The 13,828-nt window shown below is 46.5% G+C and overlaps 2 protein-coding genes across 2 annotated transcripts; one reads left to right on the top strand and one right to left on the bottom strand.

Moving 5' to 3' along the window:
* Positions 1-1,479: 1,479 nt before the first annotated feature.
* On the top strand, positions 1,480-6,650 carry MGYG_03982 (ATP-dependent bile acid permease; the record flags this gene model as incomplete). The annotated part of the gene is made up of 2 exons (XM_003173763.1): positions 1,480-1,544; positions 1,673-6,650. 2 exons carry the CDS (start codon positions 1,480-1,482, stop codon positions 6,648-6,650), a joined length of 5,043 nt encoding a protein of 1,680 aa, XP_003173811.1.
* A 531-nt stretch (positions 6,651-7,181) lies between these two features.
* MGYG_03981 (helicase) lies at positions 7,182-10,792 on the bottom strand (the record flags this gene model as incomplete). Its single annotated transcript, XM_003173762.1, has 6 exons — positions 7,182-7,591; positions 7,658-7,698; positions 7,761-7,854; positions 7,917-9,928; positions 9,988-10,346; positions 10,400-10,792. The coding sequence occupies 6 exons, from the start codon at positions 10,790-10,792 to the stop codon at positions 7,182-7,184; spliced, it is 3,309 nt and encodes a 1,102-aa protein (XP_003173810.1).
* Between the last annotated feature and the right edge of the window lie 3,036 nt (positions 10,793-13,828).

The raw sequence follows: 13,828 nt of genomic DNA, 5'->3' as shown, positions 1-13,828 counted from the left end.
GATATTCTGGGTCAATATATGCCAAACGCTGTCGAGCTTAGTTACTATCTAGAGTCTATGCAGCCAAGTACGGAGCTACCATACTTTCTAGTAGCTGGAGTTTACAAGTTCGCGATCTGATAACGAGATTAACTTTATGCTTATATAATATACGAAACCCGCCACTCGGTATAACTTTAATCCATATTAGTAATCACGCATAACCTTGTATAAATGTGCATCAAAAAAGAAAAAGAAAAGAAGAAACAAGCAGGAGAAGCGAAAGGATGGAAAACAAAAGAGCGATCAAGCGGTGAAGCTGAGAGATGTGAAGAGAACGGAGTACAAAGCACAAAGTGCTGATAAAGGTGCAGGTATGCATGTAAGAAGCCTGCACCCTCCCCCGCGCGTCACATGGATGCGTGATACCGTGAGAGGAGATTGATGTTTATATACGAAGGTCTGTCCCATATGAGTCAACGGAGAGGAGTATTACGAAGGGCGTATCCTTACCTTAAACGTCTCCCCGAGTCCTCGGCGATAGCCACCGAGTTTTAGCTATGGCTAGCTCTCTCCCACCAAGAAATTAAACAGAAGATCCATCTCCGCTCCCCAGTGGTGACAGCTCCCAACCGGCCAGGCGGAGGCCGTAAAAGGGGATGGTTTAACATGCAAGGCCAAGTCGAGTCCGCTTCCGGCCCCCGCTGCCTGCGAAATTTATATGCCGGAACACGGCCCATACATTTCAGCAGAAGGGCATCACGAGCACTGGCCCCCCTTGTTCTCTCATCCTTGACGTGCAGGAGCAAGCAGCAGTTGAACGGCCAGTCGTAGAACAGCTGGAGAGGCGTATAAAAGTAAAAAACGAATTGGCTCGGTCGTAGTTAATGCAATGCGAGTGCGAGTGGAGAAGGCTTGTCGCCCTTCGGTCGTGTTGGAATGCCGCAGGGAGGTGTTTGGCCTTCTCGAAGGCCTCGCCTGGAGGTGGTCGGAGCCGTATTGCTGCGAAAAACAGGTCTCTCCGTGACTCAACAAGGCCAGGCCCTAGCAAGCTTGTTCGTATTAGCTAACCGTTAGCTAGTTATATTAGAAACAGCTTCTCGCTGTCCAAGTTCTTGCGTAAGTGGTTGATGCCTCGCGTTTGCCTCCCGTCATCTCGGCCACCCACGAAATTCCAGATTCGACCAGCACGACACCAAACCGCCAGAAAACCGATAGACTGACAGAGGATAGCGCGCCTGGTAGTAGACAGCCGCTGGCAGACGTCAAGCTGATCACTGCGATGTCCGTGACGTCTTGGTGTCTTTGTACCGCGTCGTCGTTCATTGGCTAGAGAGCTCCGGCTTGTCTGACATGCTCCGTCTCCATCTGATAACATAACAGCCACTTTCCTTCGTTATTATTACTATTATTAAGATACAACCATCCTTACACCACAGCAGAGCCGGCACCGAGAGAGAGACAGGCCAGCCAGAGCTCGTCTTCTCGCGTCTGCTCACTATGGAAGACTGCGGTGGAGGCCCTATCTGGAGCGTTAATGACCTGTCATTCTGCTTCCAGAGAAAGTGAGCAAATCCTCGCTGGAACTTTTCCTTTCTTTTTTCCCATGCCTTCTTTTCCAGCCAATTTTTGAGGCTCAGGAAGCATTTGTCTATATTAACAGAGAGCTAATCGTGTCTCCTCCGTGATTTAGGTACCTTGGTTTTATTTTCCCGATAGCTTCCTGTGCTATTTCGCTGTTCTTCGTCCTTGCACACGTTCTGCTTTATCGGATTGCCGAGTACCGAAGAAAACAGTATAAGAGCGTTCCCTCGGATATCGTGGATGTACATACCAATGGAGCTGAGGAAGTTGGATACCGAGACGATGGAGACGAAGAGAGTGACTTGATGCTCAATAAGGTCATCAGTCGTACGGCAGATATACTGATTGAGCCTGATAAGCCGCGTGGGAAGAAGCTGGTCAACACCATCGAAATACTCGCCTTGGTTGGCCAGGTGGTTATAAATGCCATCGCCATTCCAGCTGCCGCTAATGTAACTGGTATGCGGACCTTCAACATTGTTCGCCTGGCTTCGTGGACATATATTCTAGCTCTAGCAAGTGGAAGACTCGCCACCTCACGATCCAGGTGTCCGTCCCTACCAAAACTATGGAACCATACAGCTTCCCTGTATTCGTTGCAATGGCTCTTCATCGTCCTCCCATTCCGCTCGATCTTCCTCCACCATCGACGTAAGAATGACTTGCCTTTCTTTGCTACCGATTTCGCGCTCTCAAGCATACTCTTCCTCATTGCCTTGACTACCCGCAAGGGTGAAGAGACTGTTCTTGTCCAGCACGAAGATGGATTGACACCTCCGAAAGACCAGTTTGCCAGTCTTTTCTCCCTGGCAAGTTTCTCCTGGATGGATTCATTCATCGCCATGGGCTATAAGAAATCGTTAGAAATTAAAGATGTCTGGAACCTCAAACCTGAGGGGCATGCAACTGCTGTGCTAGCCAATTTCCGTCAATATAAGAAAGCCTGTACCATGGCATGGAACCTCGTGGGGTACTTTTCTTGGGATTTGTTCGTTCAAGGCCTCTGGGCAATACTAGCAGGCCTTTTCACCTTCCTCCCTACCTGGCTCCTCAAGTTCATCCTGGAATATGTTGAGAACCCTGACGATGTTCCTGTGAGCGCGGCGTGGCTCTATGTCATCCTTATCTTCGTCTGCGGAGCTGTCATGGCCGTAGGAGATGGCCAGTCACTGTGGCTCGGACGAGAGCTCAGTGTCAAACTCAGGGCAATTATTGTCGGTGAGCTTTATGCCAAAGCTCTTAGACGCAAAGCCGGTGCGTTCGTCGGAAATACTTCCAAGGACGAAGATGAAACCAAGGACAAACTGAAGTCTTCCAAAAAGGCGAAGAGCAAGGATAGTGCCGAATCTAAAGCGGAAACCGAAAAACAAGCAAACCTAGGAAAGATTATTAACTTGATGGCCATCGACTCATTCAAAGTCAGCGAAATCTGCGCATATCTGCACTTCCTCTGGGCCAGTGTTCCCTCGCAATTTATCGTGGCCGTATACTTCCTCTATCAAGTCTTGGGTGTCAGCTCTCTAGCTGGAGTTGCAATGACTATCTTAATTGCCCCCTTGAACGTTTACATTGCCAGCAGATTCCGAGCCGTCCAATACAAGATCCTCGCGGCTACAGATGCTCGTATCCATGCCACCAACGAAGTCCTGCAAAATATTCGAATTATCAAATATTTCGCTTGGGAGCATCGCTTTGAGAGCATTATCGACGAAAAGAGAAAGACTGAGCTAAAACACATACGCTCTCGTTACTTGCTCTGGGCGTGGGCCGTTACTCTTTTCTATGGCACACCACTCATCACAACTCTCTGCACTTTCTACATTTTCACTCATTTTGAGAACAAAAAGTTGATCCCATCGATTGCCTTCCCAGCCTTATCTATGTTCTCGCTTCTCCGTGTGCCGCTAGATCGACTTGCTGATATGGCAGCTCACGTTCTAGAAGCTAAAGTGTCCATTGATCGTGTTGAAGAATTTTTGACTGAAGAAGAAACTGAAAAGTACCATCAACTCAAGAATTGCGATGAGGAGGAACCTAAGATTTGTTTGGAAAACGCTACTTTGTCTTGGGGTTCTAGCAAGATGGATTCTAATAGTGTCTTGAGCAGCACTGCTCCAGCTTTCAGACTGATTGATGTCAACGTGAATTTCCAGCTTGGAAAGCTCAATATAATTGCTGGCCCGACTGGATCTGGAAAAACCTCCTTGCTCATGGCTCTCTTGGGAGAAATGAGCTTGATCAAAGGTTCTGTGTCACTTCCCGGAGCAATTAGTGATCGAGCTGACCTTCACCCTGACCCAATGACTTCGTTGACGGAGAGCGTTGCCTACTGTGCTCAGGAAGCTTGGCTTGTTAACAACACAATAAAGGAGAACATTATATTTGCATCGAGCTACAATGATAATCGATACCAGGCTGTGATCAAGGCCTGCTCTTTGGAGCGTGATCTGGAGATTCTAGATGCTGGTGATCAAACTCTTGTCGGTGAGAAAGGTATCAGTCTTTCCGGTGGCCAGAAGCAGCGAATTTCTCTCGCTAGAGCAATGTATAGCAGTGCTCGCCACTTGCTACTTGATGATTGCCTTAGCGCCGTGGACTCTCATACAGCCAAACACATCTTCAACAATGCTATTCTTGGTCCGCTCATGATAAACCGTACCTGCATCCTGGTTACACATAATGTCTCGCTCGTCTTACCACAGGCTGAGTACGCCGTTATACTCAAGAATGGCCGTGTTACTGCCCAGGGGTCTCCCTCGGACCTCATTGATGCTGGTGCTATTGAAGATGATATTCTCAAAGCAGGGTCTGGCTCCCATGGCCCGTCACAGCTAGCTTCCCGCGTGCCATCAAACCTTGAAGAAATTATCGCAGCCCAGGAAACTGATGCTGCCGCCACAGCAACAAACGGACCCACAAGGCCTCTGAAGAAGAAGAAAGCAACCGCAGCCTCACCGCCGACTAATGAAGAAATGAAGGTTACTGGAAGTGTTCCAATGTCCACTATCTACATGTACCTTCGTGCCATGGGACCTTGGTACTACTGGGTTACGGCAATGGCGTTTTTCGTCCTTCATCAGCTCGCATCCCTGGCACCGAACGTATGGGTCAGGCAGTGGGCCAATGCGTATGAGGTCAGGAATAATACCGAAAGCGTATCAGTTGCTGGTTTTGATGTGCCCAGCTTAAATTTTGGTAACACAGCCGCCGCATCCCTCATGTCTCAGGCACCTAACGAGTCTTTGTTTTCTATCGCCAAAAGGAAATATGCGGACATCGACGAGTCATACTACCTTTGGGTTTATCTTATCCTCACTATTGTCTACATTATCATTACTTTCTTTAGAGAATGGATTTTCTTCTGGGGATCCATCCATGCATCTAGGAAAGTCCATGGCTGGTTACTCCGTGCCGTGATGCGAGCCAAGTTCAAATTCTTTGATTCCACTCCTCTGGGTCGTATTATGAACCGTTTTTCAAAGGATATCCAATCTATTGATCAAGATGTGGCTGCTACGGCCATTGGTGTTATACACTGTGCTGCCGCAATCGCTATGATTGTTATTCTGATCTCGGTTATCACGCCACAGTTCCTAATCGCCGGTGTCTTCATCACCATAATGTACATTGCCCTCGGAGCCTTCTATATAAACACCTCGCGTGATCTCAAGCGTTTGGAATCCATCCAAAGAAGCCCGTTGTACCAGCAATTCGGAGAAACCTTGAATGGAGTTGTCACCATTCGAGCCTACGGCGATGGCGCACGCTTCATTTTGGACAACCACGGTCTCATCAATACTTACAACAGACCCTATATCTACCTGTGGGCAGCTAACAGATGGCTTGCTTTCAGAATTGACATCATCGGTGCGCTTGTGTCCTTCTTTGCAGCTGTCTTCCTCATTTTAAGCGCTAGGAAAGTGGATGCGGGAGCCGCAGGTCTAGCAATGACTTATGCCATCACTTTCTCCGAAAATATTCTTTGGTTGGTCAGACTCTATTCTGAGAACGAGCAAAATATGAACTCAGTTGAGCGTGTGGAGGAATACATGAAGGTAGAACAGGAAGCACCTGCTCTGATTGCCGAAACCAAACCGGCTGGAGTGTGGCCAAGCAAAGGTGCTGTTAAATTCGTCGATTATTCCACAAGATACCGTCCAGATCTCGATAGAGTATTGAAGAACGTGAGCTTCGACATCCAACCTGGCCAGCGTGTTGGTATTGTTGGTAGAACCGGTGCAGGAAAGAGTTCTCTAGCACTGGCCCTTTTCAGGGGTCTTGAAGCAGAAACTGGAAAGATTCTAATTGACGATGTTGATATTGGATTGATCGGTCTCCGGGATCTCAGACAAAATATTACCATCGTGCCACAGGATCCTACTCTTTTCACAGGAACGATTCGAACCAACTTGGATCCATTCGGCTTGTTTACAGATGAAGAGATTTTCACTGCTTTACGACAAGTTCATCTTATCGGCCCAGCCGGTTCTGAAGAAATAGAGCCACCGTCAAGTAGCAGCGCGGCCGAAAATACCGAATCAACTCAATTATTACTTGAAGATGACACAACACCTAACACTCCTCAAGACTCCAACACCCTTGTTGGCACCGCGAATGGCAGCACAACTGGCACAGACTGCAGTGCAGCACATTCACAAGATAACAAAAACATCTTCTTAAACCTTGAGTCAGCTATTACCGAATCCGGTTCCAATCTTTCTCAGGGTCAACGACAGCTCCTCTGCTTAGCCAGAGCGCTCCTCAAATCTCCAAAGGTCCTTCTCATGGATGAAGCAACCGCCTCAATTGACTATGCCACCGACTCTAAGATCCAAGATACCCTTCGTGAATTAAGGGGTAACAACACCATATTGACAATTGCGCATCGTCTTCAAACTATCATCGATTATGATAAGGTTCTTGTCCTTGATCATGGTGAGGTGAAAGAGTATGATGGCCCATGGCAGCTGATTAACCAGGAAGGAGGAATCTTCAGGAGTATGTGTGAGAACAGTGGAAATATGGAATCGTTGTTAGAAGCCGCAAAGAAAGCATGGGAGCAACACAGATTGGTCGATGATTCTTAGAAATGTTTTCAAGGAGGAATTTTAACCTAAGATGACCGCCTCTTATTGCTCTTCGCTTCATTTTGGTAAGCCAAAGAAAAAAGAAAGAAATTGTGCCTTTCCCCCTTATTCTTAATATTTTGTGTTTTTTAGCTTCTTTTCAACCCCCTATAGTAAGTACTGCCATTGGAAAATCCGTGGATTTGTCTACTATTGTCTTTATTGCTTTAGCAAGTTATACATAATGCAGAGCTATTATATCGTATATTTAAAAAATCTTCTGTTGCACACGGAGAGCCTGTACGTTCTGTCATTTTATGATGGAATAAGCATATATTTTTCCGTTCCCTTTCTTGCTACATATCCTAGCCTATTTTGTTCAACCAAAGAAAAATACTTAGGATTACCACCTGGGAATGAAAAGTAATAATCGGCAATCCTTCGTACCTTGAAGAGAAAAGAGAATGGATATCATTACAACCTAGGAAAGAGTTGCCTGCCTTCACTGGTTGCTTTGTCTCCATGGTACACAGCCGGTATGTTTATTCCAACTTAATCGAGTAGGCTGGATGGCTTCCTCTCATCGTTGGTGTTTTTGTTGATGATAGGGAGGGAGTTGGAGTAGAACTGGATGTATTTCTTTCGACCACCACCGCTCCCGCCCGAAGTCACTTTTGGCTTTTCTTCTTCGTTAGTTGTAAGGAGGTTATTCGAGTCCTCGGCCCCAAACAAATCCGCGAACGCTTCCTTATCCAATTTCTGTAAGTTTTCTTGCTGTGCTAGCTTTTCCGCTTCTTTGGCAAGCCGAGCGTCTTCTTTCTGTGCACCACCAGACGCAAAAACTTGATACCGTTTGGCAAGCATAGCACGCTCCTCAGCGCTTTGTTGGGGGAGGAGATCGGCTTCACGAGGAGCTATGGGGCGATTTTTTGGTAAACTTGTAAGCACTTGCCGCGAAGCAGCTATACAGGCGCAGCTGCAGCTACGAAAGCATCGCTCAGTACATTTGTGGCCGCATGGCAGCCTACGATCGCAGCTCAATTGGCATTGTAGCTTGGAATGAGGGATACTATCGACGATGAGGTCAGCGAATGGATTCGTAATCTCTTAAAAGATACGGATAGTACATACGCATGACAAAGCAGAGGGCATTTATGGCCGCATTGCAGCTCCTCTCCGCATCGTTGAGCGCAGCCCCCGTCATTGCTTGACCAAGCATCTGGATCTATGGATAGCTATTAGCAAAAGCCAGTTTGGAGTGAATGTTCAAAGGATGCAGCATCATACTACTAATCAACGTCTTGGTCCCATGTTTTTTGCACATCAGGGGCAAAAAGTACCCCAGGCGTTTGGGGGCTTTTCTCATAATTTGTAACACTTGCCACCACAAGCCATTAGCAATAGCAAGAGATTCAGCGTTTCCGAAAATATAAAAGCCTCGTTTGGCACGAGATAACGCAACGCAAACACGATTCTCATTTGCCAGGAACCCAATCCTATCAGATTCATTGCTTCGTACCAAAGAGAGGATCACAATTTCGTTCTCTTCTCCTTGGTAGGAATCGACGGTGACGACCTTTGTGTATTGGCCTTGAAAAAGTTGATTTTCTTTTAATGACTTGAGAATATGTTTCCGTTGCCCGTTGTAGAATGTCAGGATGGTGATGTTTCCTAATGGAACACCGTTCATGTGCAAGTAGACGTAGAAGCCTACAATCATCCGTGCTTCTTTCTGGTTGTATTTTGAAGACAGGCTATCTGGGGATTCAGGCCAGTCATGTGTAAAGAAGTAGGAATTAATTCCTCCCATACCAGGCACATCTCCGCGGGCTAAGACACTCTGATGGTCTTCCAAGTCATTGTAAATGGGCAAGAGAATGCGTCGAATTTCCGGGGCCATACGCCTCTGGCTGGTCAATCTTTTGAACGGCATTTTGTTCCGAACAAACCGCTCGAACATTGAGATGTTCAGGTAGAAGGGCTTTCCCTCCAGCTCCTGCATGGAACAACTTCCCCGGAGCTGTTGATGATCTCCGACTAAGACAAGATGCTGCAGCGATTCCATGCATGCTGCGGTCACAGGAGCCTCGAGAACCTCAGCTGCTTCCTCAATCAAAATGATTTTTGGCCGGAGACTAGAGATAAGAGCGCGGTATTTGCTTAAGCCCGTAGTGGTCATGCCAACGACTCGTGCGTCTCGGAGTATCAGAGAATCTCTTTCCCATTTACCTATTTTTGCATTTTTGCAAGCCACGTTGTATTTTTCGAGAATGTGACGAAATTTGTCACGTATGGCTTCCTTTGCCCGTTTTTGAAGCAGTGAATAAGTTGCAGCGCGCGCGGTACCGGGAATCTTCCACATATCATCATACTTTAAACACGCATCGTCGATAGATTTTCCGGTGTAGGTACGGTGTCCCCGAGTCGTGAATAGCTCTCTCAAACCAAGGAATTGACCTTTCAGGATCTCGTAGTCATCGTCATCTAGGCCATGTTCTGCCTCAAGTTCCTTCAGCTGCTCATACTCAAGATCAATCTCTTCTTCAACAAATCCGAAATTTTCTTGCCTGTATATCAGTTCGAACTTTGTTAAAGCATCTCCCAGCCAAACTGACATTGGATCGGTCTGATCACCAGCTCGTACCCATCCTGCTGCCCCTTTAATGAGTGAGTCGTGCTGAGCTATTGAGATAAGTCCTAAATTTAAAAACAATGATGGTTGTAGAGGTGAGTGGGAGTTTTCTGTTCGGAATGGAGAAAGCAGCTCAATAATTTGATCGGTAAGGTCGCGTAGCTCTTTTCTAGCGGGTGCTAGGCATCCTCCAATAATGGGCGGCAAGTTATTCTTTTTCCGCAGCTCGAAGACGGTGCGTGTCCTGATTTCAGAATCTGTGCTTCTCCCACCAAGTCGAACGTAACTTTGTTCAAATTTTGATATATGACGAAGCAGCTGGTCCAGAGCATGGTTAGTTTGTGCGGCAATTATTATGGGAGGATCGCCCTGATACGTGTTTTCTAGCATCACTTTTACCGCCTCAACGGAGACATGCGTTTTTCCAGTACCTGGGGGCCCTTGAACAATTGATAATTTCTTGGTCAGTATTTGTTGAAGAGCATTCCATTGAGAAGAATCCAAGGAGTCGGGGTGGGCAGGCCACACGATGCTGGTATCAACCTTTTGTGGGCTTCCATCATTAGAAGGTAACACGCTGGACATCTTCACCACTGGATTCTCATTCAGATATCGAGGAGCTCCGATTGCAGTGTTAAGGTCACAGATGTATTCCGAGAGTGGGAAACTATATTGTTACTGTTAATTCTTAGAGGTTTGTTAGTACAGGACTTGATATTTATTTACCTCTCGTCTGACAGCTTCTGTAGGGCACTCAGAGTATGTCTAGAAGCTTCAAAATACCCAACTCGGCCTTCAACCATAACCCATTCCTGTTGGTAATCAAACTCTGCGTCTTCAGGGCGTGCAAAAAATAAATCGATCTCAGGTGGTGATGCCTTCAAGCCCTCTAATGGCCTCGCAGCGACTGTGGCTACAATGCATTTGCTCTGGAACGAGTCACTTGCCGGAGATAACGCCACAACATTTCCTGTCATTAGACGCTTTGAGTATTCCCACACGATTTTTTTTCCTGCCCTGAAAGTTGAAAATTGTATCCTAGTTGCAACCCCAGCTTGCGCAAAAGTTAGCCCAACGATATGAACCTAGAGAATGCGTTAATTTTGCTGTATCCATCAGCTCTTGGGAAGACATTTACCTTTTCGTAGACACAACATTGAGACGAGTCGGACATCTTTGGATCATGACGAGAATATGCAACAGCATCTCGTAGTGGGGCAATCGCATCCTCACGGAGTAGCTCATAATGAGTCTTGAGATAGTTCTCCTTTGATGGCCAAGGGCCGTAAACCTGGTTCACACCAAGTGAGATCACGTCATCACCATCAAGCCCCAGGATCTCCTCCGGTGACGGTATTTCTGGCTTAGCATTCCAAGTTCCGGGTGTGCCGGAATTATCTGCCTTGGTAACGTATTCCTTGATCTCCTTATCAATCTGAACAGTTAGGTGAACTTCATTGAACGAGTTAGAGGGTGCAGGCCAACCGCGGCCTCGACGGCCCCTGGCGCGTTGAATCCTTCGATCTCGCATCACTGACACAGCTTAGCTGGCAGTTGCAGCAAAAGACTTGGAAAAATGGAAAAGGCTCTCAAATTACGTGGTAATTTGAATTATCAACATGAGATATTAAGATGTTGATGTTGAATGTAGGAAGCTCAAGTGGAAAAGAAAAAAAATAAACGAGCCAAGTCAAACAGTGTGAATAGCCAGCTAAACAAAGCGGGCCAAGAAGGAAGCGAACGGAGTTTGCCGGTAAAGAGAGGACAGAAAAGCACGTATTAGAATATCAGAAGTGAAGAAAAAAGTGAAGGAAATTTAAAAAAGTGAATGGAAAGCGTTTGGAGGCGTTGTGCCATAGTGCTGAGGCAATCGCTAAGGACACAACATAGCCCAGACAAATGTTGCGAAGAAGGTGCCAGAAAGAGATAGAAGTATAGAATAGGGTAGAGAGAGCAAATACTAGCCTTGCTCGCACCTCATGGGAATCTCAAATGAAGGCAGAGAAAAATCTCTGCTGACACGGAAGTGAGCTATGCCTAGTTTTCTTTATCTCTAGTGAAGAAAGAGAGTATAAGACGGTTAAGGAACGGGATATTGCATTCAGTGCCTGCTTGATTGACGGCAAGGCAAGACATGATTAGCATATTCGATCTTTTTAAGCAACAAACAAACCAGGGATGTCTACGGCAAATGCAGAAACCCCTGGGTAGGCGGCGCTATGGATCCAGTAGAGAATTTTATCAGCAGATATATCGATGTCCAGAGTATATAGCGGTATCCAACAGAACAGGTTCTATAAGAAGAGTTAAAAGACGTATGTAGCGACAGAAGCTCCGTTTGTTTCGTCTCTTATTGTGAAATTAAGCAGAATTCGGGAGCCTCCAGTTGTATAATGACCGTCGGATTAAGATTTTCCCACAAACCGGGCCAGCCGCTTGAGGCGCTAAATCGCGGCTAATTTCTTTGACGACCTTCTTTGCGCAAGGCAACCAGGTTTCTCTGCTGTCTCTACGGGCATGTAGCCTCTTTAAAGACAATACTTTCTTTACTTGCCGAATCCTGCTATGCAAGTCCTATTTTACACCCTTTATAAACTAGTAACGTTTAGTACTATTATCAAATCTACTTTATTAACTACATGTCCACCCTGGTCGATGTTGACTTCCAACATCTATCCTGTAAAAATACGCCTGTCTAGCATAACGTAGTCCCCATGCGTCGAGATAAAGGATTAGTCTAGCAAAGCAGAAACACATGGCCTGCCATTTGCTTTGGGGCATTTCGAAGAGCCTTTCCCCGTATCAACAAGTTAACTAGTTAATACTTTAAAGCCGCAATATCTAACATTTATAGACAGGCTGAAAACAAGGCCATAATCTGGCAGTGCCTCTATAGGCACTGTCCAAGCTTAGGGTGATGTTATATCTCCAGGATCCATTAACCTCCCCCAACATTCCATTACGCTCTACTGCCCAATCCAACATCTATTTGACAGTTTCCAGCCTTGAAACGGTTAGCTATTCTCTTACTCTTCTTCATTCTGAGGACCTCCGTACTGACGGATGCTGTTGAAACAGGCACCAAGGGGGGATCATGTGGATTTCACATCCCCCTCCTCCAAAATGGTCAAACGGGCTTTCGATGCAAAGGAGTCTGATAGTTCGATCCAGATACTGGCCTATCCCTTCTTTCCGTTCACGCGAGCGGGGACTGGGAAGATTAGGCACGTGGATGGGTCTAGAAGGACGAGGTTTTGAAAACCTGTGGATTTCTACCACGCCTGAGGCACGGTTGTGGCGAATGAGTTGCTTCTACTAACGAGGGGTGTTAAGTTGCCTTTTAGCCATATAATACGGAGTACCACGAATATCTTCAACAGGAGATTGATAGAGAATGATAGAGAAGTCCTCAAGTGACCACTTCACCTAGCATAAATGGATATATGCTCTCACAAGGTTGACGGTCCCATCTCACATCTCGCCACGCAAAACACGAACGCCTGCAGGATCTCTAACACAATCTCTTTATATACATAGTTACTCCGTAGTTATAAGGGGTTCGTTTCTGCATCTCGACCAGGAGAAGAACATCGCAAAAGAAAAAGGCCTCAAGACACCGACTCCAGGCAGGTCCAGAAAGCCTTGGGACTCGGGTTGAAATCAACAGCGAATGAGCGTAAGGCGAACCTGAAACGCATTCCCCCAAGACAAGCCAAGGCCAGCCCGTAAAATCATCCAATGGCGAAGGCTTCCATGTCGCCAACCCGCATTTTCTATGGCCTTGACCATGTTTCATGAGTCGGATCTTATCAAGGGAGGCAACCGGACCAATAAGCGATGGCGCTGCAAACCCAGAATGTGAGATAAGTCGCTTACATAAGCAGGTACCCAGGGAGGCGAAAAAATTGGGTGCAAGAAGAAAGAAGAAACGAAAGTTGGAATAATAATGACGTTTACTTTTTGCTCTTTTTCTTTTCTTTTCTTTTCTTGATGTGTATGATCATATTCTTCTTTTGCTAAACCGCCCCAGATGGGTGTTCCAGTAGAGTTGGAGCAGGTGGGCAAAATACTTGGATTAGTGGGATCCAGCAAAGGCTGTTCCTGGTTCCTTAGCAGGAGTCTGCTCTTCTTTTCTTCTTTCTCCTTTTTGGGTTACTTTGGATGGCTTTTGCCGGTTCCCGCAAGGTTAAATAAAAGAGAGGTACGCCGGGGGATGATGGTTTTGTTCAGAAAGGCTTACTGCTGACATTGCACGTATAAGACATGGATGTATGAACGGGCTGGGGGCGGCTGGGAAACATAATATTATGTATTATTATTGAAGATCATGATCCCAGTCTGTCTCCCACGGACCGGAGTGGCTGGTGCAGAGGAAACATTCTCCTTACGAGCTTGACAAGCCGCGGGCCACGAGTTTTTGTGGATCCAGCAGGGGGTCCCTCCCTGAGGTGGCGTTCGTTTGTTGTGCTGGCAAGGGAAGAAAGGAAATTCATCTCCCGGTCTGAGTCTGCGGAAAAAATGAGATTGGGAACTGATGAACTCGGAAGTTCTCAGTAGAGGCCGGGAA

The sequence above is a fragment of the Nannizzia gypsea genome, genomic scaffold (genome assembly GCF_000150975.2).
Source record: "Nannizzia gypsea CBS 118893 supercont1.3 genomic scaffold, whole genome shotgun sequence".
In the NCBI taxonomy this organism is placed as follows: domain Eukaryota; kingdom Fungi; phylum Ascomycota; class Eurotiomycetes; order Onygenales; family Arthrodermataceae; genus Nannizzia; species Nannizzia gypsea.
The sequence above is the reverse complement of the archived record's forward strand: the minus strand, read 5'-3'. Positions and strand labels throughout refer to the sequence as shown.